This window comes from Cinclus cinclus, chromosome 9 (genome assembly GCF_963662255.1).
Source record: "Cinclus cinclus chromosome 9, bCinCin1.1, whole genome shotgun sequence".
NCBI lineage: Eukaryota > Metazoa > Chordata > Aves > Passeriformes > Cinclidae > Cinclus > Cinclus cinclus.
The window spans coordinates 18,037,686-18,063,552 of NC_085054.1; the positions used below are offsets into that span (position 1 = coordinate 18,037,686).

Sequence of the window (25,867 nt, forward strand, 5' to 3'; positions counted from 1 at the left end):
TTTCCTGCTGTATCTCCTGTGCCACTTGACTCTAACACTGAGACCATCTTATCCACAAGAAGAACTAAACAAAGGGACTAAGGGCAGACTAGTTTTGACCTTAACCTCTTAGTTTTAATTAAGTTCAAAATTTGGTGAATAGCTCTGAATAAACATTTACAAACAAGCAGAAGATTTCCTCTTGTTCAAGGGCAAGTCTGTCAAGTGAAAAACCAAGGATGAATTTGCCTCAGGACTAAGACATGCACTCATATTATTGCTGTTTAACAAGTTATAAGACACCAGCTGAGCCAAAGTAACAGCCCTTGAGATGCTATTAAACTATGGCAAGTGTAAGGTAATGTAATTTTACTTAGCCCTAAAGTAAGAAAATTCATCCAAGCAGAATCATTTACATTTACCACAAAGAATATAAACTCTAAACACAACCCAGCTGAACATCTTTCTGTGGATCTACTCATTAAAGACTTCACCAAACACTGACCTAAATGGAATTGGTGACATTAAAAACCAAGGAGGCTCACATGTAAAAGCTGGGAACACTGATTGCAGAAAAAGCCTGGCACAGCCCTTTTCACCACTACTGGGGGAAAAAAAAGAAGTCAAAATGAATCACTCATCTTTCCTTAGCACTGACATCTTCTCACAGGTGATTCTGCCAGCTTAGGGAAGCTAATGTGGAACAAGATTGAGATAAGGTGGTGAGCACTGCTGGTATAAGTCCTTCCTCATTCAGAAAAGCTACTGAAATCATTATTATCACACGACACTGAAACCCAACTGATTTCCATCCATACAGATCTCTGGTTTCAGACAGGCATACTTGCTGTCTCCATGCAAGACTTAAAGAAGCCAACAAATCAAAACTAAAAAGAAAAAAAACACACTTCATTAATACAAGAAACCATTTTCTAAGCAGCTTGAGATCTCTCTCTCCCCTAAGGCAAGCCTGGCTGGGAAAGTGACTTTGTACATCTGTGAGCCTGAAAGATCACTGCAATGATAATTCAAATGGACAAATTAGATAGCAGCTTCTTCCCCCTTGCACTGATTTGTCTATGCTGTAGAGAGCTATGTCCCTTCATATGTAACACACTTTACTCCTAGACTGCAGGCTGTAAAGTGTAGTCTTTGTAACGCCTCAGCTCCTAGAAGCAAGCTGTCCCCTTTTCAGCATGCTACTCATGATATAAACATAGAACTCAGCAGGAGAACCACAGACTCCACTACACTGCGTTTCTGCTTTGTTAAACTGTAAAGATGAGCAAAAATATACATGCTGAGATGAACAGTTCCTACTCTTATTTTAGTTCTACGATATACAATTCACTCTAAAGAAACTCAATAACCCTAAAACTTTATGAGGATTTTCACTACTTACCTGAAACACAGATTACGCGACAGTTACAAAATCTAGGTAACCAGAGCTTAGCATCTATCATACTTGATGTACACTGCCTGAGTTAAAGTTTGGGGAAATGGAAATAGGCTCTGGAAAGCCCAAAGGAGAGGTAGAGATTAAATGTCTACAACACACAGGGGAAGGACAGATAGTGAATAGAGAAATTCCTGCAAAACATATATAATAGGAATTCACATGCTGTGTCCTTTGTGAACCATCCCAGGAGCTGGTGCATATGCATCTTCTTACTTGTCAGATCAATTCATATCATGCTTAAAGAGTCAAGTATCCCTTTCAGTCCAACAATTCAATTAAATACTTCCTAGTGACTGAAGTCATGATTCCTTATTCCCCATTACTATAAAATCACTCCCCACAGCTTGGTGTCAAAATAAAATATTGCTAAGACAGTATCAACCCAAGAGAGAATTTAAATGTCTAATATTCCCGCTAACAATCACTTCTTGGGTGGCATTTTGAAAGTTGCTAGACAGAAGTTCAGTGTTCATTTCTGAACCTTGAACATTGGGACTTTCACAGTGATTCACAGGAGTGCAAATACACTTGTCCCAAAGCACACTTGAACCAGTTGTAAAAACTGTTTGAGACCGAAGACTCGCTATTTCTATTTATTCATTCATCAAGTAAAAGGATCTTGATGTGCAAGTAAATTCTTTTAAAATTACAGTACTGCTTAAGATCAACAGTCAGATTCCAGACTCATATGCATTTGCTTTACATTTTCACAAATCAGAAGCAGGAATGACCATGTGCCACGCTCCATGTAACCAAGTGTTAGTACTCACTTTGACAGGCAGGATTACTATCTGTTGACACACTGAAAAACGCTCACAAACTCCATGACTTAAGCACTATCAGGTATGGAAGTGGTTACAGCACACAGGAGGTGTGAAAGCAGAGGCAGATATGAGCACCAAATTAGTAAGTTTTTATTATTAGCAGGTGTTTCCAGGCACTGCTTAGACTATCTGAAAAACCAGTATGAACATTAAAGAAATTTTCATAAACAGTTAACACAAAGAAAACAAAGAAATGCATCAGTAGTTGCACATCAGAAAATGTCAAGCAGACCAAGAAGAAAAAGCCATAAACTTCTCCACCCAATTCAGTATTTTTTAGCAGACAATACAGGCTGCTGCTGCTGCTTTGTTGTCTAACACAAGTAACAGGGAATGCTCACAAGGCACTGCCATCTATCAGCAGCTGTTACTGAAAACCAAGTACAGGGGGCAAGTGAGCAGTTTGCAGCACTCTGCCTGCAGAAGCAAACAAAATTTAGAAGAAATAGGAATAAAGTGTAGGGGAAAATTATGTCTTATGAAATCCCTACACCCAAATTCTATGCTCAAATGTACATAAACCTTCAGCATTTCTGGAGAAGGCAAGTACCAGTCACGGCTTGACCACTTCTTTCCTTTCACAAGCAGCAGTGATGAAGGTCCTGTACTCATGCAGGTACTATAGAAGTAAGACATTTCTGTCTAGGCATGATTATTCTTAATATGTGGCCAACTTCTTTACCAGGTATCAGTTTATTCAGAGAAAAAAATATTTGAGGCCTCCCAAAACATGAGAGCAGGATCAGCCTGGCTCATCTGAAGCTACCACCGTTAACCAGCTTGAGCCAGCTGAACTGTTCACTTCCTCCATTACAAATCACTTACCTTAATTTCATAAGTAGAAGGAATTATTATTTCATCCAGACTGGAACTGAATGGCTCAGTTACACAACAGCTCTTTACCACTACTGTGGTAGCCTGCAGCAATCATTGACCAGCAGCATCCTGGTTCATAGGATATAGTACACATCCCATCAGCTCCCTAGATGCTGTCAAACACTGAATCCATGCTTAGAAGCCACAAGTCAGCCAGGGAAGCAAGCTTTGAACCATTAGCCTGCATATTAACCAGCACCCAGGGGCCTCAGTCCAGCTAAACTGTATCAGTTGAGCTAAAAAGATGGAATTACACTCACGCTGCCCCTCTGGTGGGAGTCTCTTGGCATGATTTAGTCTGAGAAGTCTGTGAAGGGATGAGAACAAACTTTGCCTCCTGGCACTATGGAGAGAAGAACCCCCACATCTCTTACGGAATTAATGCATGTCCTACTTGAACTTCTCCATTCATATCTGATCCATGTCCCATTCTTGTTTAGGCTCAACAAGTAACAAGCATGGCTTTTTAACAACAAACAACTCAAAGGTCAACAAGCATCTTGCTAGAATTAAAAAATCCATAAATTAATCACACCACACACTAAAGATGGTAGCAAAACATAGGAATTTCAACTTTCTAAATGAAAATTTCAAACTCAAAGCAATGACAACAAATCAGCCTTAGGCCTGTCCAGGTCCCACTCCTGCATACACACCATCATGCTGACAAATCAGCTGGTTGTCTTTAGCAACCATCTGTGCTTGCCTCCACTTAAAAAAGAATTAGCAAACAGAGGAACTGGCACATGTGAAGCACAGCATGTAAGAGACAACTATAGATTCACTTTTAGTTTTGCTCAGAGTCTGAAAGCAAGTAAGATTGGGTTTTTTTAACTGGGGGCATGAATTTCAATAAAACCTTTACACAAGGATGTCCATAAGAAGTCAGTGCTTCAATTAGCAAAGACTCAAACTGTTTGCCTTGCCTCTTTACCTATGCAAAGCTTCATGGGTTCCCCACTACACATTCCCTCCTCTTTACAACCTGGAAACTACATTGATGAAGTATTCACTAAAAAGCAGGTGAGAAGGTGGGCTGGGGGAACTTCCAGTCCCTCTTTTTTTATTGCCATTTTTTGCTTAGTTTTTAAATATTTGAAACAGGGTCATTCTAATTCATCTGGAAAACCTCTCCCACTGACACAAAGAACCACTGACAATGCCTGCCTGGAATAGGGGTGGGTTTGTTGAGGTGATCTAGGTTAGTCATCTAGAACACATTTAAACCAGGCTTACTTAGCTTCCTTTTCCAAATATTACAAGGAAAGAAGGTAAAAAATCTTACTGAGATGAAGAAAATTAATTCAAACATCCTGAGTTACAAGAAATATTTAGGTTGTCTACATAGGGAAGAGGAACGCAGAGCTCTGTCTGCAAAATAAAGCTTACCATTACAAGTAAAGTTTCAGAAGACTCCTAATAACAGTATTTTGAAGAATGGCATGAACATTAAATGGAACAAAGTACAGCTCACCTACTATTTTGTCACAAACTGCTCTTACATAACATAAACAATTAGAATATATCCACATTTAAATATCAAGCTTTAAATTCTTATTATTAAATCAAAGAGGAATCTGCATCTTAATGCTTCACTGAAAATGACCATGTGCAACTTGACATTCACACCGACGACAGACCAATAAAACTGAAGTGAAGCATTATCACCCATCCTAGCACAACACCAAATCAGCAGAGGATGTGCATTAAATGATACAGGCTGCCATTTATAGAAGTGCTTCTGTTGTGGACTGCAGCCTTTTCATGCTGACATCAGGTTGTGTTGTTAGCTGAGGTCGCATTCTCTACTGCCTTTAGCACTGTTACCACTCTTGATAAACTGAAGAGCTGAATAACAGACACAATCTCAAATGACACTGGCAAACCTTGCCTTCACCTTACTGACACACACACAGCTAGAGAGTACTGAGTAAAAAAGACACTGAATCAATTTGAAGATCTTCCATAACTACTGCATCCTATAGGAGAAAAAATAAAATAATGGCATAATTTAGGTTAAAAGGGACCTCTGAAGGTCAAGTGACCAAATCTCCTTACAAAAGCAGGGCTGACAAAGTCATATTGCTCAAGGACAAATCCAGACTAATTTTAAAAACCTCCACGAATTAAGATCCTCTGCTCTGGGCAACCTCTTCCAGTGTTTCACTCACTATCTTCAAAGTGAAAGAAAAATATCAACTCATGGAAAAAACCCCCAAGCATAGGGCCATCTTCTCAGTACCTCAAGTAAAACCAACTAAAAACCTCTTAATGAAAAAAAATCTTACTTCTATTTCAGACATTTCCGGAATTAGTGGTCTATGCATTATAGGCACAGAAAAGTCAAGACTCCAGCCCAAAATTTGTAAAATTAGCTGCTGATCTCAGCCTTTTACTGGCATTTCTCCTGTGTATAGTTTCACAGAAACCCCTGCAATGCCATGAGAGAGCAGAGATCAGCTGCTTTCAAATACTGGTCAGACCAAGACTGCAGAGCACCATCAAACACAGTTCAGGTACATTCTCACATCTAACTGAAACTATTCACCATTTCAGGGCATGTAAAACATGGTGTTTCAGATGGCTCTGTGATCCAGCTTTCCTGGGAAGAAGCTGTGGAAAGGCCAAATGTAACATGCTCACAAACTGTTCCTGAAGGGAACATTCAGCTGCAGCTGATGGAATGCCTGGCCTGGTTCATACAAAAGACACAGGACCTGGCACAGGCCACCTCTGTCACAAAACTCCCAGAGTCCCAGTATTCTGCCACACTTTCCGAGTCAACACAGTTCCTTATAATGTGCTGCTACACACAATAAAGAGTTAGGACAAAAATGGGGACAAGACTGCTTTAGAGCCCATGGTAACAAATAAGCTTTAGAGAATGCCATCAAGGGAAGCAGCAAGCATAGAGCACAATGTGCATACAAAGACCCAATACAGAATCTTTGGAGAAATCCCACTGCAGTGAGACAAACTCCAGTGCACACATCAAAAAGAAAAGGGAAAAAAAATGGAAAAAAAAAAAAGACATCTAAGGAAAGCACTAGAGACAAGTATGGTGCTGCTAAAGGGGGAGTGAGCAGACAATAAGTTTCAGTGTGCTGGTGCATAAATATTTTGCCTGTGGAAGCTTGGGATCAGATCTTATTTAAGTCTCCAATGAAAAGGAGTGTGATTGTCCCTCCACATCACAGCAGCTCCATGTGATTAGAGTCCTCTGCAGATTCAGCTCCTGCCCTGCACAGGGCTCAAACAGCGGGAGCATAAATCAGAGTTGAAGTGCACTGGCAGAGCTGCAGCAGGAAAAAGTGTGCCCAGCCCTGCCTCTCCAGGCTGCCTCCAGGATTGCCCCTGATCCCAGGAGGAGGTGGGGGCAGTTCTGGGGAAGAATCATAAATGATGGAGAACAATTAGACCCATTCTTCATAAAGCAGCCCTAATTAGAAATGTCAGGTCTCATTATGAGCCAGCCTCCACTGGACAGGAGCCCCATTACTTGGGAGAGCGGGATGTGAAATACAGGCATTTCTTAAAGATGTACACACCTTTCCTCTACCTCCACCACAGCCACAGGGAACAGTCTCACTACATGGGGGTGAAGGCAGCACCCGTGCTGCCAACTGCAGAACCAGGGCCAACACTGTTTCATACCTAAAGCTTGTATCTCCCTCTTCCCTCTGGAAGGCTAGAAGCAGTCATGCCTAAAATACTCATGGACAAGGCTTTTTACAACATAGTCTACCAGCAGTTTACAAAGAGGCCTGTTCATTTCCCATTGAAATCATTAGAAAGAGTCCATTGCTATTAAAGGGACCAGATCTGGAGTAAAAAAATAGTGCAAATTTCTCTCTTCTACACCTGCATTTGAGCATTCATCTCCAATGAAGCCCAGATATGTCTCATATTCCTTAGACATCTGCATCCCATACCAGAAACATTCAAAACACCTGAACATCTAAAAGGAAACACCTAAATGATTTTGTAGTGCACTGACAAGCTCTGAGAGAAGGCAGGTTAGGTGTGCCACAGGAAAGGGAACAGCTCCGGAAATGTGGTTGTATGGGTTTTGCCATTCTTGAAAAAAGCAGTTCAGGTGACACTTAACAGTGAATGAAGATATTTCTCTCTTCCTGTGTAGTGCATTGTTTGTGATAAAATTCACTTGGCTTGACACTGAAGGCCAACTGCAAAGCAGCAGCCATTAGCAGCTTTCCTCATGAAGATTTGTCTGCAGTGAGATCCCTGCAGGCTACACGTGGGGTGTAAACCTAGCCAGGATTATTCAGGGCTGTCTGCAGCTTTGGGGCTTCAGGGGAATAAACAAAAAAAGAGACTCAAACTGCTTTGCACAATGCAACAAAAGGATTCTTTTGACAGAGCAGCAGAGCAGAATTAATTCCTTCAGCAGGCAGAAGAAACCCAGTCATTATGCAGTATTTGCTGTCTTAATACTACAAAAATAGGACACATTTACTTATTATAGCTCAGTTTTGTTTTATTTCACATCACTATATCCGAGCTACAAACAAAATACTTCAGCCAAACATAAGGGAGGTAGAAGGCAGTGTAATGCCAGACCAGGGCCAACAACAGACAATGCCTTCCCTGTATCCCCCTGGAGTAACAAACCAGCAATTGTCCACTACCGCATTTTGGAAAAAGCTCCTCTTCATGCCCCTGACGCACGTGGCTGTAACAGCAGGTTTTGTTCTACCACTGCATGTTAAAACTGGATATACCATCTGTATTAGTAAGACTTCCTCAGAAATGGGCTCAGCATTCTAATCTCATACAGCCTAAGGCCAACGATCTGAAAATGAAAACTAACTAGGTACAAGAAGACCTTCAAGCCTCCAAGCATTTGGTCTGAGGTTTGTTAGAAATCAACCAGGTGCTCTTCACTCTAGACACTTGAATAAACCTCACAGTTATGGAAGCTGCAGCTACTGTGGTTAGTTACAATACACAAGGATAGGGATGTTATTTGTTGCTGGTAAGAGAAACACACGCTTCAAGTACTTCTGTTGCCTATAAAAGCCTACCCTGTATTTTAGCAATTACCACAGAGGGAGTGCTGTCCTCAGAGGCTGCTAATTACAGCACCTAAACTCAGACCACTTGTTACATGCTCAACCTGAAAATAAATCTCATCAAACAAACGAGAGCAGCAGCACAGAATTTATGAAAGCACTCCACAAGAGGGGCAAGAAATTTCATCTCTTCCCCAAGCACCCTTTGGTCACCATTGAGGCAGCTGATTGAGGACAGTAACTGAATTCTAACTGGGACAGTGATTCTATATAAAAACAGCCCAGAGCATTCATTTAAAAGTAGTTATTAGGAGACTACCCTCCAGCACCCATCCAGCATACAAAAGGGGAAGGAAGGACACCTACTCCTCCACCACTTTCTTGGAAACAGAACTATTGGTGAGCCTCAGGCAAGGGCTTCCATATCAAGAATAATTTTGTAATTATTGTCATAGGAGCAGAAAGTTTGTGATAACTTCACTTGTGCTCACTGAAGTACCATACCCTGTACTCCCAACAAGTGTTGGGAGTCAGCATGTGTGAAACAAACACAACCCAAACAAACTTCATGAATCTGCAGGGTGCACAACTATGGGATACTTCTTACTCCCACCAGATTGCTACTTAGTATGCCAGTCTTCTATGATATCTGAATAGCTTCTTGTACTCCCATCTCAGAGAACTGCTCAGAATTAAAAGGCTGACTTAAAATCACTGCTATGTTCACAGTGATCAATATGTGTGTGCACAGGCATATGTATGAGCCATCCTACTGATAAACTTGCCCCTGGAAGATTCTGCGTACCATAAATGACAAAGCTAAGCAATCAAAACCATATTTAGTCAGTCCTTTCATGCAAAAATGTCACTGGAGTTAATATTGCTTGAGCTTTGACCGCAAGTTCTTTCTGACAGAACATCTACAATGGACAGCCAGCTGGAAAAAACAGCACAGAAGATACCAGGAAACTGGTGCAGAGATTTTTAAAGACAATGACCACTGCAAATTTTAAGGCTTTGTTTTAGAGGTGAAACCAACCTGACACCAAAACACGTTAAAGAATTTGAAAGAAAAGACCATAGCAAAGATAACAGCAAAGTACTAAGCATTCCTGAACTGTGATCACCTCTGAAGCTGTACCAGATGTTACTGCAGTTTCCATGGGAGGGAAGGGTGTAGGATTTTTTTCATTCTAATTCTTTATGAACACTGGACTATAAGTTCAACCTTGCCATGTGTTCTAACTTGCATGTGTTTTCTGAGGCAACCACTGAGGTTCATACCTCACATTGTACTTTACCACATCATACTTTACCGGTGGGGAAGAAGAGAACAGGCCCTGCATGAAGAAATCAGTCTCCAGATGTGCAGGACATTCATGCATGTAACTTCCATCAGTAATAATGGAATGGTGAGTATTAATCTTTTACTCACACTAAACAGCAGCATTTCATCCTTTAACTGCCCACTCCTTCAGCCTGTATTTTATGCATGTCTGCTAGTAATGCTGGTAGTGAAGTGGTTCTGCTTAATTACACCAGAGATTTGCCAAAAGAGCATTTGTGTGTTCATATAATACCATCAGGCTTAGGGGAAGTGCTGAAAACAACCAGACTAACTCTGGTCTTCTTTGCAAGGAAATCCTGGATCAAGGTACTTTGGACTCAATCCAGAATTCACAATACACTAACAACTTGCACACTTACTTTTCTTCTGACATTTGCTAACTACTACAGTTCAGACAAGCAACAACGACCTGGAGGTCAGACATTTCCCAAGTGATAAGATCAGCTGGACCACTGCCCCAGGCTCTTCATTCCACCAGCAGATCTTTTAAAGCCTAGCATGAAATCATCATGCTTCATTGACAACAAATACACACTTTTTTTCTGTAATAAGCGAAGAAGTACATTAATTATTCAACACAATTCCAACTTTGGAAAAACCATGGATTATTTTCAACTCCTCTTGTGCGCTGGACAAACCCCATACGGAGGAGCCAGAGTGCAAAGATCTCTCAGCTGTATATGGTGACACTACCCACTGAGAGGTGATGCAGCTCATGACATGAAGAATCAGCCCAGACAGGTTTCTGTATTAATTTCCTGGCATTGAGCAGCATTTACTTATGGTGAACAAGGAACACCACACACACGCATCCACTGCTTCGCCTGAAAATACATGCAGTAATTGCCTTGGAAAACGATGTCCCAAAAGGATAAAATAAAGATCTGACCATAGAAATGGCACATACTGTAGCATGCAGTATGCATTCCACAGCATTCAAGTTGCCCAGGAGATTTCCACATTCTGTTACAAAAAAAGCTGTCAATTAACTCACACCTCCAACAGTAAATATCAATAAAAATCCAAGGTCTATAAAATTCAGATACTGAATGACTCGAGACTTCCTAAAATTAGTTGACTACATCCACAGTATAGTGAGGACTTGAAAAGGACAACAGGTACACTGAATTGAGAGAAAAGGGGGAAGGGAGAAAAAAGATGCAGCTTTTGCAAAGACAGCTAACAGATGATCTCCTCTGAAAGCTCAGACAAAAAGCACAGGCTTCTTACGTAACAAAAATAAATACAATATATGCTTCCCTCCTGTAAATTAATTCTTCACAGGTGAACACAGACAGAGCTCTTCTGTCTTTCCATTTTACCTAGTCCCAATCCAGCCCCACCAACTACCACAGATATCCTGTTAGAGAAATGCAGCTAAAACAAAAAAATACAGGTTAAAAAAAGAGTGATGTCTCTATTTGGCACAGTCTCAGAACTGTGATTCAATACTAATTCAAAAGTGCACATAACCAATTTAAATAATCTTCCCAACTGATGCTGCAAAAGGACACAATTAGGAAATGAAGTCTCAATGATCACTCAAAAAAGCCACATACCAGCAGGGTTTCTGAAAATTCATGACCTTCACCCCTCTCAACCTGCTCTGGTCCCTTATATATACACACATCCTCTTTCTTCACCACAAGCAGACCATTTATCATATTTTATAGAATCTTAAACTGAGCTTGATGACACCAGGCTATAGATGCTTGCAGATGAATTTTTTAAGTTCCACTTTAATTGCACAATCTCTCCAATCTCTTCACACCGTTAAAAAGAAACAGCAGCCACATACTCAGACATTAACAAATAAACACATCCATCCGTGTGGCACATTGATTAGACCTACCTTTCCCTGTAGTCATTTATCCTCTGCAGTGCTTGGTTGCTGCTGGGGAAGAGCACTGTGCTGGGGAGCAGCCCCACGTCTCTCAGTACATGTTCCTCAGCAACTTAATCACCAGCAAACTCGCCACCCTCCTACACCACTTTGCTGTGTGACCTAGCAGGCGATTGCCACCTCTCCTCCAAAATAAAAGCCTGTTCAGCATACAGCTGAGCTCCATGTGCCCCCCTGTGCCTGCTTGCTCACACCCCTCCCCTTCTACACTTGAGAATTTCAGAGCAGATATTTATTTTGTAAATAAAATGCTTATTTACAAAGCTGTTAGAAAGAGAGTAGAGTTCCTCTTGTCCATTTATACCTTCTACAAGGATGTACTACCAGTTAATGGCGCTCACTCAAATATCACTCAGACATTACTGCTCTCTCAGCTCCCACACAGGTGAAGAGGCATTTATTTGCTTTATTCATGCTCTAAAAATGCTGAGTCAATGAAATCCATCTTCTATTTCACTTCGTATTTCAACTTGAGAACTGTATTAATACAGAGCAAGCTATAATGGAAATTTAATTACACAAGGAGGTATGAAGGCAAAAAAGCACAGTGCAGCATTTACTGGTTCAAAACATCTGTTATCCAGGACAGTTGTCCCTCCTTCCCGTCTGCATTTCTGCTGCTTCAATGTGTGTTGACAAACAAACAATATTCCACCCTCGGATGCATGGCTTCACTTGGCAAATGTGGGTGATTTTCCTCCATAAAATAAATATCAAAATAGCTTCCAGTGACTCAGCTTTATTACCAGAAAAACACAGGAATCTAAAATAGCTCCAGTTTTCATCTATTTAACTCCAAGTTCTCCACTTCACAAACAGAATTCATTTAGTAGACAGCATATTTGTCTTATACATCCTCCCAAATATAGAAGTAGTTCTACAGAAAAGCAGCATTGCTCCCCCTCTTCATAGGTTTTCAGTACCTGAAATTATCGCATCTTTTATTTTGGCACTGTTTTAATTAACTTGCTTACTCTTAGAACACTCACTCATGCAGTCAGCTACCAAAATTGCATCCTCCTCTCACCTTGCTCCATGCAAGTATCCGTGGGGGAGAGATCTCAGCTCCAGAATTCTGGCTTTAAGATCTCCTGCTTTGCTTTCCTTCTAGCCCAAGAGCACTACCACCTCCACTGTCCCTAAATCTTGCTATTCTGATTCAAAATTCAACATCAACAAGCAAGTTTAATGCTCTCCTTGTCCACAGGAGCACCACCACAATATCCCTCCATCCACAAATACAAATGTATCTCCCAAAAACTGTGTGACTTGCATTAAAAAAATAAAGGTTTACATCAGAGAATATAATATTAGGATATCACAATGATCAAAAGTATAAAAACACACTAAAATATTTTAGTTGCAAATAGCTTTGGTTTGGGTCATTGATTCCTATCAGCTTGCATTTTCACTAGATAATTTACTTTATTCTTAACCTATACTGAAACTTGATCACAAACTCTTCTGGAGTCCAAGTGTGATTCAAAGTCAACTCTATGGAAAACATGTACAGTTTACATTAAGGTCTTTCCAGATAATACCAAGGAAGCCCATACAACATGAATTTCTTGGAGTCTTTGTCCAATAGCCTCTCTCTGTATCGCATCCAAGTAAAGATCATCACACAATGCCACTCAAAGACAGCAGCTGACTAGCTGGCAATTACTGACTCTTTCATGCTGAAAATGTATTTGTCCCAGGGGAATAAGGCATCTGCATAATTAGCAAAAGCAGTTACACAGAAAATAATTAGCTTGCTGAAAGCCCAAAGGGGGAAAAACTATAATTTTTGCTTCAAGAGGCTGACTAATTATATGCCAAATAACAAAACAGAGATGCACTGAGAATCATCGAGAAATCCAGCTTGGATTTTAACTTCATATTCTAGCTATAAGGGCTGCTGGTAGCCTAGCAACAAGCAGCATACTTGGGCATGCCAAAACCTCCTCCGACTTAATGAAACACCTCAGATTACTATGCAAACTTCCCCCACCCCACTATGCATTTGATTCTTGTGTTACTAAATGATAAAAACAAAGCCTAGCCAAAAAAACATTCAAACCGTTCAAGATAAACAAGTACTAATGGACTACAGTATAGAAAGATAAGCAAAAACAAAACACGAATTCTTTTCAGAGACTTGAAATTCACAGTCTGACCAGAGTTGATTCATTAGATTTTTTTCTTTGGGTTAAAAAAATGTCCTGTTATTTTAAGCAAGTTCTCTAGTCATCCGTGTAAGATGTCTGTTCATTTGTGTCTTGGGAACCACTAGATGTGAAACCTTTAACAAGTTAGAGCAACTCACTAATCTCCAAAGTACTCCTGATATACAAACAGCACTGCTGCAATTCCTTCTTTTTACTTGAGTCATCAATGAGGTGGTAGAGCAAACTGTTACCCCAAACAGTAGTAGTATCAGAGCCACCAGACCAGTTTTCACTGTGTTCCACCATTCCAGAAGCCACAGCTGCTGTCCCAACTCCCCAGTACCACTGTGTTCTGCAATAAGAGAGGTTTGACAACCACTCCAAAGTCTCACTGTGATTAGCAGAACCCTAGTGCTCAGTTACAAGTCACCTTTCAGCCAACAGCTTGCTCTTGGTTACCCACAGGAGAAGCACATTCACACAGTCACCCATCGAACCACTCTGCCAGACTCAAAGGGTTAACAAGACAGAGCTATTACCACTATTTCCTGAGAAAGGCAAATCTTTTGCATGTGCAATATCTATCTATCACCATCCTCCCTGGTGACTCTGACAACTGCTGAAAGTGTCACCTTTGTTCAGAAAGTGTCAGGGACACAAGAAACCTGACAAACTTAGCTTGTCTTTCACAGGCCACAATGAACTTGTGACTGTGGGTGAAGATAAGCCTCCTTTTGCTGGCTTACATAACCTCAAAAAGATAAACTGGAAGTTGCACAGAGCTGCTGACACACGAGATAGGACAAGCATGTAACACTGCATTTGTGCTGCGTTTGCAGGGCAACGAAGAAGCAACAAGCCCTATAGCACTAAGGGAAACTGAACCCTCCCCTCAAACACACACAAAAGATGTTAATAAGTAATGTTATTATTACTAACTTCACAAATGAGAACTATTTCAATTCTGCAACTATGGACGTTTTCATTTCTAGGGAAGATGAAAAGATTTTCGCAGCATAGGAGATCCAAGGCTTTCCTCTCTCTGACCCTTAACACTCCTCCACACATTTTTGTCTCATACATGTTCATACAGGAGATTCTGCAGAGGAGAAATCCTACCACACACACAGACTCCAGGGATTGCATCCTGCCACAACACAAGCAAGAACAGTGAGACATCAGAAGAACAGGTTAAACAGAGTGAAGAATACAGGAGTACTTGTGCTGGGAAGTACTGAAAGCCTGTCCATGGAGTCAAGGACAGAAGATGGGGATCATAAGGTCTCAGGATCTTGATGCACAAAAAGGGTAAATCTTTCACTGAAGCTGTGACAGAGGGGTATAAAAAAATAATTTTCAATGAAGCCTAAAAGTAGAAGACCTGATACACACCAATGCTTCCAAGGTAGCAATATTATCCCAGATCACAAGTCTGCCTCCTAGAAACACCAAAGAATAGCAACCTACATAGTACAATGATGCATCAATTTGCTTTTGCTGTTTTTGAAAGCCCATTCTATTCCGCTGCTAGCAAGACAAAAATTCCACCTTAGCCTAGCCAAGCGGAAAGCAAGGAAGTTGAATCAACAGTAAATCTATTTCAGTTTGAGTAAGGGTTTCAGAGAAATCACCTGGAGGTTGGGAACCTAAACAAGTTTGCTAAGGGATTAAATATTTACTTCCCACCTGTTAAAAAAGAACAAGGACGTTTGTCTCTCAGCTGCATGTTTTTAGCCCTGTAAGCGTCATCCACCTGTACAGACAATACTCCCAATATTATGCAAAAGAGTAATTTTAACCCATTCCATCACAGAGGAACCTATACTAGGTCTTCATCATTCTCAAACATACAAGATAATGCATCACATTTCTGAATAATCCAAACTATAACTTCTGGATTTTCAAATCAAACAATTTTATTGTTTCTGCAGGGATGAAGTTTACTGTGCTGTAAAATGGCTATGTCACAAAGAATGGTGCCTAGAAGTGAAAAAGTTATTTTTCCTACTGAAAAGAGAAAACACCTCTCTGCTCTCTTGACTTCCAGAGCATGGTCGGTAGGACTAGGATATCATCTCCCCTGCTCCTGGCCTTGCAGAGGGTGTGAACTTGATAGGAACCCACAGTGCTGAACTCAGGTTCTTCATCTGCTCTATTCAACTGTCAGCAGAAAGATGCATTTCCTCACCAAGAATTCTCACAAAAATCTATTGTTAAACAAGGTGTAATACCTATTAAAATTATTTCCTAACTCGTAAGCCTATCTCTAAACACAGTAATAAATACTTGTTATTACAGTAAGCAAAATACTAGTCTCAGACAAGGCAGACAGAATTAAGGATCTGATAAGGGTCTTTGGCTATTAGTCTAAACAAATAAAATATGCATAGTTAGTGTTCTGGTTTGGGGCATATTTGGGAGGAACCCCAGGACATTTAGGGACTGCAAAATACAAACACAAGCTTTAAACAGAATACTGCTGCATTATTGTGTACACTGTCTGCCTCTTAGGGCATTTAAATGAAAAGGCAATTCTTCTCTGAAATTACTATTTATTTTATGAACCATTTACACGCACATGGACTTGAGAACAGGAGGTGTAACTCAAGAGGAAAAGAAGACAGCTACAGTACCACTTTCCCTTTTCAAAACTTAGCCTTCCTTCTCCTTCTGATACTACAAAAGGACAGCAGACAAACTGAACATTAATTTTATTTGTTGTAAGAGCATTGTCTGTATTTCTGAACAATCACTGTATACCTGCTTTTCCTAACAGAATGCATGCTGTATATCCATTGAATGCCCCATCAACTGAAAAGTGCTAAAAGCAACAAAAAGAGAATACAAACACTTCTACTCACCAACTGAAGTCTGGACCATGTTTCCAGATTTTTGGACCTCATCGAATTTTGTAAAAATTACATTCAATCTGTTTGAGAGTTAAAGAAACACACAATGAACAACTCAAATTTCAGCAGTATTAGAATCATAAAATCACTAAGGTTGGAAAAGACCTCTAAGACCATAGAGTTCAACATTTAATCCAGCACCACCATGTTTACTACTAAACCATGTCCTCAAATGCCACATCCACATTGCTTCTAAACACTTCCAGGGATGGGGACTCCACCACTCCCCTGGGCAGCCAAATTCTAACATCTCATGATGTAATAAAACAGATTTGGCTTCACTCAGGTCATTGGGAGCACTGTCAAAAATGTCAGCAGAAAATGTCAATGCAAGGAAGTTATTTTAAAATTAAAAAAGCCAACATCAAAACACAACAGTTGAAAAGAAAACCTGAGATATAATTGAAAATGCTACATAACCAAAGATATGATATGGCTTATTGTAGATACACTTCATCACCACTTTATCTTAACTATTTGCAGAAATACCACAAAACACACCCCTAAAAACCAGCTTGACACATCATTAGTCTTTGGCCCTGACACCTTCCCATTTATGTCACAGGTCCAGCCAAGCAGAAGATCCTTATCACATCTCATCATTCCTTCCCAGTGAGTTTATTACTTTAAGGCACACTGTGGGAACAGATGTTTCCACTGGAAAACAAGAGGCAACAGTGCTGCCTCCACCTGCATGTACCCCAACTCTAAAACCACCTCTTCCCCTCTGAGCTGCCACTCCATCCTCAGGTCTAAATAGGCTCTGCCCTGAGCACTGGAGGCAAGATGCAGAGCAGCTTTCTAACATACCTGAAATAGCAGAAGCATAGGGGCATGGCTTTGGTTTTGATATAGGTTTGGCTGCTTTTTGTTTGAGGTTTGGGTGGGGTTTTCTGGGGGGGAGGAAGGTTGCTTTTTTCTAAATAAAATCTTAAAACTGATTATTTTGTTTGTGGGTTTTTGTTGCTTATGACAGCCTAAGTAGTATAACCACAAGCTACTCTGAAGCATCTCCTCTCTACATATGCAGAATATACAGGGAAAATATTGATTCCCTGTATTATTAATTAATTAATTAAATCTTAAATTAGTTAACTAAATATTTGCAATAATTTTTGTGGTTTTCCAAAGATGCTGTGGCATACTTGGGCAAAGGCACAGGATCTGCATTAAGTAAATCTGAGTGTTTATCAGATTAAAAAATAGAAAATGAAACAACAATCCCAGGAAAAGGTTCAATCATGAGGTTCCTGAAGTCTTCTGAAGGCAGGAGGGGAAGCAAAAGCAGCCCAAAAATCGTGAAGACCTAAGGGCATTCTCAACTTACCGAGACTGGGGTAATCCTTTTTTACTGAGATCAGCCCTTACACGTTCACCAACATGTCTGTAAATTTCCACAAGGCTGTTTATTGCTGCATCTCGAACCTGGATGTGAGAGATGAGAGAAATCAATCATCTTTCCAATTTAAATTAATGAATCCTTAACAAGTCCTACCTCAGAAAACTAAATTTGTATATTTCTCAGCAACAACACTTGCCACTACACACATTACTACACAGTTCATGGAGGAGCTTCCAACCCTGCCTTTCACATGTTAACAGTATCAGTGGATAATTGAATTGAAAAGCCAGTGAAGGTGTAAGATGAAAGGTTTGGTGCAGAAGGAGCTTGGCTGCCTTTGCCAAACTCCTCCCACTGTGTACAACAGGCACATTTACTGGATGAAAAAAGGATAGAGACTCAAACAGACCTTATATTACTGGCATATTATAAAATAAAGTGATAATTAATGCTGTCTTAAAAACTTACATTTCTATGTTGACAGCAAAACAGGGAGGAGTAATCAATCACCTGAGTCACCATGAATTTTGCATATTTTCCAAACTGATTTGCAAGAAATTGCTGAGCACATCCTTCCCTCCAGCCAACAGAAGAGACATAAATCTGATTGAAGTGTCACCTTTCTGTACTTAAACCCCTCCTTCGCTAGGCACAGCAGGCAGAGAAGGCAAACAAACTATCTGCTCTGCCTACAGAAACACCCATAGAGCTGTGCACTTCCACCTCTGAGAAGATAGTCCAGCAGCTACCCCCCCTACCTCCCAGGACAAGACATGGAATATCCTGAGGACACAAACTGGAATTGCCTATAGGTGGGAGTCAAAGGGCAGGCACAAATACCCTGCCTCCTAGTCAAAGAAAACCCTAACACTCGACTCACCCCATCCCCCTGCCCCGCAGCCTTCCCACTCAGCAGGTCCCTGCAGCCTCCAAATCCCTCCTGCACTGACGCCAGCCTTTACTCAGTACTATTGCCTCTGTCTCCTGCCCATCAGCCCCATCTGCTACCAACACTGCTGGGCACAGTGGAGACTCCTTGGTGCCCCCAGTTTCTGAGTACACAGACCCCAACCCAGCTTGTGCAGAGCAAGGATCGCTTCTGTGTGTACAGTTAAGCAGAGGCACAGCTGCAGGACTGTGCAAATCCCAAAGAGCAAAGCAAGGAGCCCCCACCATCACACTTGGTTTAGTCAACCACAGCAATAACAAAGCTTTAGTAATTTTATTTTTGAGAAGATGATCAGAGTTTAAGTACTGTTTCTGAAAAGGGCTCTAATGGAACGGCTTCCACATCCACAACAAAAGAAAAAAATCTGGACTTGGCCTGGAACTGTTTCTCGATCCTCTCTCCAAGAGAGGGCAGCAGTGACCAAGCCCAGCAAATCTCCCAGCGCTCAGGAGGCACCCGCAGCACAGCGGCAGCGACAGGGAGCCCAGGACCAGGCCTGGTCTCACCCAGAGCCACCAGCACAGCGATTTTTGTCTGACCTATTCAAGCACAGGCTTTCTGGGGATGAGGAACCAGACCCAGGAGAAAGGGAAAGATATCAGCCTTGTTTCCCCTGAAGCTGGATTCAGGACAATGAGCTGTGCCAGACACAAGGAAGAGGCAGCACAGAGGGAAGATGTCCGAGTGCCCTCACCAACTTTCCAATTCATTCAACAGCTCACCCATGGCAGGACCAAGGCACCTGTGTGTTTGATAAATCCAAGCCCTAATCCCAGGATTTCCTTGGAAGGTGACATTTTACTTAGTCCCAGCTCAGAACTACAGAGGACCCTAAACATTATTAAATTTATTGGAGTAATGGGTTTACCATCCTGCACTGGCACAAGCAGCAAGGGAAGGCTGCTTCACTCTCAATCCTCCTCTTAGCAAGGGGAGGCCCTGACAGCCACAGTAATATGGCCAACTCCCCACAGCAAACATATACCTATTCTCCAGCTGGACATCCCACACCTCCTTCCAGCTGAAACCCACACCTCCTTCCAGCTGAAACACCCTCTCCAGACCTGGATCACAGACGTGTCATGCTGGCAGAACAACCAACAGCATTATTCAAAAACTGCTAGTACACATTACACAATGAGTCTGAACACTGCTTCTCCACCTCCCTCTTCTCACTAACCCCGCATACTTGCATCTAATACCAAACAAGACAAAAAGCACTTAGGAACAACAGATTTTACTCCACTTGCATTTTCATTTTCACTGATTAAAGGTCCTGGTACAGACTGCCTTCACCCCCTATTCAGAAACTGCCTGTACAACTTCTGGCAGTGCACATGGCCAGGCTGTCTGACTGGCCCCATCTGCCCTCCCTCCCCAGACTGGTTTCTCTCTGAAGGTGAGGGGTGCTGCAACGAGCGCTGCAGCCTCTGCTGTATTTAGGCTCCAAGGCACAGGAGTTCTTTTCCCACAAAGGTTTCCCTCTTCTGTTCATCTCACCTGCAGATTCATGTTGTTCTGCTGAACCCTTGGAGTAACTGATATGCTGGTTTGGACATACTTCAAATTATACCTCTCCAAAACCAGCCAGGGGTTCTGTGTGCACAGCACTATTCAGAGCTCACCCACAGCAGCACAATTAGCTCATTCACCAACATGGCAACCAGCACAACCTTTATGTGACTCACAGCAAAAGCTCACCTGGCTGTTTGGATCTCCAAGTAAGTTACATATATGTGGCACTATCTTACTCAGTGTTAAACTCTGAGCTCCAGATCTGGGAATAAAGAACAAAAAAAATCATTATGAATCACAGAGCAGGCTCACGTACACAACACATGTTTGCAGAAGCTCTGACTTACGCATTGAGTGTTGCAATAAGGCAGAGGCAAATCCCTTCTCTTGTCCGAAAATTCTTGTGTTTGAATCCTCCTAGCATCCTGTCCCACACGTACTGCAGAAGACAGGAAAGAGAAAAAATGAGATGGGGTAAGAAACAGATTCTGTCCTCCAGCAGACATACACCACACCACCTCTGGAGCTCAAATATAAGCTTTACACCCATCCAAGCAGAACAGGACAAAAAGGACCAAGACACTTTTAGATCTGACTAAGACTTTGTTTTGTGCTGATTTCACAGTAATTCCCTACTACCTAAAACAATACTCATACTTATAGAAAGCAAGTACCGTCCAAAAACCTGGAACAATAACTCTTGACATATACCCATCCCATCCTTGGGAAATCCAATTACATTCTCCCATGTGTATTCCATCAGGCAATAGCCTTCCCAACTGAAGCAGGAATCTTATAACAAGGTGTAGGGAGATTAAGCTAGTTCAGACAGAAAAATGGCAGACAAAACCTTCCGACAGAAAAAAAGGTTTTGTTTTCTTTACAACCAGTCAATCGTGCTGTGGAGGGCTGTCGAACATACCTGAGGGTTAGCAGCTTGTTCCATGATTTTCAGCAGCAAGGTCTGATCCTGCTCCCTCACCGAGTCCTTAGAATCTCCCAGCCTATCAAGTAAACTTGGCAGCACTAAGGAAAGAAAACAGGAACATTCAAATCCCTCAGGAAAAAACTCTTAACAGTGGCAGAGTCCCTCTGCTCTCCCCCCCACAGCCCAGTGGAGGCACTGGCCCTGCTGCCCTTCAGCAGAGCCTGAAAACCAAGAGCCTCGCAAGTGCTCTCCTGGGAATAAAGACAGCTTTGAGTCCAGCAGCCAGAGCAGGTGCTGGCAGGGTGATGGTGGCACTTACACAGAGACCCCCTCACCTGTGCCAATCTGGGCCTTGAAGCGATCTTGCAAGCGGGACACAAGTGCAGAGATTATGTCAATCCCCAGGAGAACCACCTGCAAGCACAGAACAGGCAATGAATTAAGAATGCACTGCAACTGTGATTGCTGCTCAGTACTAAATCCATATGCATAGATGTGCAACACAAACCACATGCATAAACCATTTCAGTATTTGCGGTAGCTAGCATTTCTAATTAATTGCAATTATTACAATTACAATTTGATAATCATATGCACTAAGAATTAATTATTTAATGGCAGAAATTAAACCAAACACTTATATGACATAACTGTAATTCAAAGAAAGACATTTGGTTTGACAGAAGCTTCACGACAAGCTGCAGATCAGAAAACCTGCTCTATTAACTATGCTTACTTACTAGAAAAAGGTATGTCAGATACTGAATGTACTGTGGAACCTGTATGTGAAACACTTCTCAAAACACTATAGATCATGATTGTGCTGGCACAAGACGTTTCTCCCTACGTTTTTGGACAAACACCGAGGTTAATCATGCCTGCAAGTGTTAGGGACAACCAGGCTGCTGAGGCAGTGTCACCAGGGCTGCTCTAACACAGCCTCACTCCTTGTACATACACACAAATGTACATATACATACATATATGGGCATATCAATACTCCCTGCACATGCACACAAATGTACATATAGACATAAACAACCTGGGCAGCACTCATGGCCCCAAGCCCCTGCCAGAGCTCAAGGAGTGTTTGGACAAGGCTTTCAGGCACACATGGGATTGCTGGGGTTGTCCTGTGCAAGAGCCAGGAACTGCAGCTGATGATCCTTGTGAATCACTTCCAGCTCAAGATATTCTATGCTACTGTTATACATACAAGAGTGTACGTACACAGGTGTATGGCGGTACTCGCCGTACACACACGCAGCTGTCTCTACAATCGCCTGTCTGTAGCCGCTGTCCCCGCACACACCGCCCCGCGTGTGGCCGGGAGCGCGGATATCGCTGCAGACGCGCCTCACCGGAGCGCTCACCGGAGCGCTCACCGGAGCCCTGCCGGAGCCGTGCCCCGCAGTGTCGCGGCCGCTCGGCAGAGGGCGCGCTCCGTCGCCGCTGCCGCCGCGCGGCGGCCCCGCCCTCTATGCAAATCAGCTACAGACTGCCGCGGAGCACTCTGGTAGCGCCGCCGCCAAGGGGCTCAACCCCGGGTCGGAGCCGCCGGGGCGCGCCGGGTCCCGCGCGGTGCGCACCCCCGAGCCGGGCGTCGGGCGGCGGGAGGGCCGGGGGCGCGCCGCCCCTCGCCGGGACCTGGGCGAGGTTCGCGCTCCCCTACGGGCGGCGCGCCCCAGCGGCCGCTAACCGTCCTTATCTGGGGGTTGCGCGGCTGCTCAATGAGCGCATGGCGAGAGCGGCCCTGCTAACGCCTTGAACAACACAGCAGCGCCCGCTCCGTGCGCGGCGCAATTTTTGGAACCTCGCACCGCGGCGTGTGCGCGGCGCGTCCTCAACCACGCTCGCCCGAGCCCGACCGGGACCATTCCTCGGCGCCGTGCGGGACTCGTGCGGTGCTGCGAGCTGTCGGCCCCGTTCCCGTCTCTGACGACACCGCTCCCGCTGTCCCTTCCCCCCATCCGCACCCCGCGCTGCCGCTCTGCGCCGAGCCCCTCTCGCCTTACTCCGCACCAGCTGTCAGTCCACAACCCTCAGCTTGTCACATGGATTCACTCCAGATTCGGCTCCGTAACACCCAGGGAACTATGCGTGGTGTGGCAGGGGAAACGGCCTATTACTCAATGCCGGGTCTCCTTCCTAAATACAAGCCCGTGACTCCTTAACACTTCTTCCAACGCACAACTTCGCCTTCTCCAAAAGTTTGCTCCCCTCACAGTAACAGAACCTTCAACACTGTCAATTTCTAATTCAACATCATTTATTCATACACCCAAGGAGAATTTTCCTCGTGCTTTTATTACACTGTGTTTCATTTCCACATTCATCTCTCACACTGGATTTAACCTACCCCTGACAAATGCCCTGCCAGCTGCCCCAAGGCCTATCGCTGCCTGTGTCTGCCAGCTCACTGGGAGCCTCCCGGCTGGGGTTTGGCAGCAGAGCCCCAGCAACAGGGCGGGCTCCAGATCTTCATCAGTGGAGAGATGCTTTTAGGGAAAGTCAATGGGACACTGAGTGCCAGTCACCACTCACAGCTGTCTGATCAGAGTCCCATCACGCCAGCATCCTGTACAGAGATAAGTGTGCTGCCTGCAATTACAGAGATGTGCCCCAGGGATAAATTCGATCCCGGGAGAGGAAGGAATCCATCTCTTCTTCAAACTGCCTGCAAGCCAGGAAGAGTGAGGGGAACTCATCGCTCAAACATGAAAGGAAACACATGCACAGTGCAAACATACCCTGCAGTTCACCCCCAGGATAAGGCCAGGAGGATGAGCTAAGCCTTGCACGACTTTTTGCTGTTGTCCTTATAAATTAGCACAACAATTACAGTGGTGCTTGGACAGCTATTGAGGAAACAGCAACTGGGGTGAGCAAATGTTATTCCCTACTATGCTGGATTCGTTTATCAACCCCAATGTGACACCTGCCTCAGAAGGTCAGAGGCGGAAAGTAGAAATCATGTATGGATTGACAGAGTCAACAGATCCCCTACAGACAGATAACAGACAACCACCGAGGGCATGGCTGGCAAATGAACAAAGAATTAATTGAATTCCAGCCCTGGCTGCTTTGGACTGACTGCACTGAAGAGCCCACCCGTTCACTACTGGAGCAGTCACTGAAGCTCTGCCTGAATGAACACACCACACCAAGGTCCAGGAGGGACCTCGGGAGCAGCAGTGGGCCCTGTAAGCAGCCACCCCACTGCTGAGATCCTGAGCCAGGCCTCTCCCCAGGGAAGCCAGCCAGTGGGCACAGCTGCACACCAAGCACAGGAAGGGCAGCTCTCCATCCAAATTCCAGATAATGCTGCAATGCTGATAACTACAGAGCTATTACAGGCCTTTACACCAGCACAGATCTTTTAGCCTCCTTTTTACACAGGCCCCCAAAAGAGTGATCTCAGAATCAGAGTGACAGCCCTCAGCCTGAAGGTCTGTCTGCTCATTTGACTCCCGAGGTTCCCCAAGACACTCAATAAAGCAAGTTGTGCCATCCAGTATTCAGCTCATTTGGCATCTGCTGCTGCTTTGTCTTGTCTCAGAGTACTTTCTGTAGGCGCCAGGGGCTGTCAGCAAACCCTTCTCCTGCCTCTCTCCAACTGCCAGGTCATCTCTCCCAGTAAAGAAGTCTCTTGTTAGTTCCCAGGATGCAACACAGCCTTTCCCAATACAGACAATACTTTTTTTTCCCCCTCAGAGGTCAACAAAAACAAAGTATCTGTCCTTTAATATCTGGGTGGTGTTGAAGACTTGTAGGCAGCTCCCCGTATTAGAGTGCAGACAGCCCAGCATCATCTGCTCCACCAGTACATGGTCACCAAGCATGACAGACAAATAAATCCATCCAATTTAAAACAAGACACACCTAAACACACTCCCATAAAAAGGTAAGGAAGCTGCACAATCCAGCAACTGCACGAAGTGACCGGAGTCAATCAGCCTCAGGCTACCCCGATGGCCTGGACAAACTGAGGTGAGAAGAGAGACAAGCCCTTCCCTCCACTCACCTCACCACACCACACCACAGCACAGCAGGTATGTGGTGGTGGCCGCATGAACCTTCATCCCCCCATCCTTGCAGTGAAGCAGCAGTGCCTGAGCAGTACATCCCCACAAAGTCGTTGCACTCTGCTGGCCTCCTCCTGAACCTTCCATGCCTGCCAGCTTGGGACCTGAATGGGAATGCTGGAGAGAGATTCTACAGCAGCTGTGACACCAGCTTGCTTCATGCCGCTTCAACATGCTGATTGCCACCACTGGTGACACAGCTTAGCTATTTCACTTTGAAGTCTGTCTGAGGTTTATTTTGGAGAAGAGATGGAAAATGGAAGACAAGGCTTCTAATTCTCAATATGAAAAGAAAAAAGAATTATAAGAGTTCAACAAGGGTTTTTTGACCAGTTGCTTCGATAATATCTTGGATTTATAAGCAAAAGCATGGAGAAGCGCTTGCATACTTTCAGTAAATTTAATATAATTCTGAAAAAAGGCTAACACTTCAGATTACAGACTGAGAAGTCCAATGCAAATACTGATGGCTCACATCACTGCTGGTCTGATCAGCGCTGATCAGTCAGAGAGGAAGTAGTTCTAATTCCTTGTGACATGAAACATCCCCAACAACTGAACTGGGCA

The 25,867-nt window shown here is 43.3% G+C and overlaps 1 protein-coding gene and 1 non-coding gene across 3 annotated transcripts in view; one reads left to right on the forward strand and one right to left on the reverse strand.

The window, feature by feature from the left end:
- The window catches only part of CLASP1 (cytoplasmic linker associated protein 1), a 168,529-nt gene that overhangs the window by 102,238 nt on the left and 40,424 nt on the right, over positions 1-25,867 (reverse strand). For both annotated transcript variants that reach the window (XM_062498278.1, XM_062498277.1), the window contains exons 3-8: positions 21,551-21,629; positions 21,210-21,313; positions 20,635-20,726; positions 20,474-20,549; positions 17,809-17,906; positions 16,434-16,501 (exon numbers count right to left, since the gene is read on the reverse strand). In XM_062498278.1, coding sequence (XP_062354262.1) covers positions 16,434-16,501; positions 17,809-17,906; positions 20,474-20,549; positions 20,635-20,726; positions 21,210-21,313; positions 21,551-21,629 — 517 coding nt within the window. The remainder of the gene's footprint in view (positions 1-16,433; positions 16,502-17,808; positions 17,907-20,473; positions 20,550-20,634; positions 20,727-21,209; positions 21,314-21,550; positions 21,630-25,867) is intronic.
- On the forward strand, positions 22,913-23,029 carry LOC134047516 (U4atac minor spliceosomal RNA). Its single transcript, XR_009933456.1, has one exon. It is a non-coding gene; the product is annotated as a U4atac minor spliceosomal RNA (small nuclear RNA).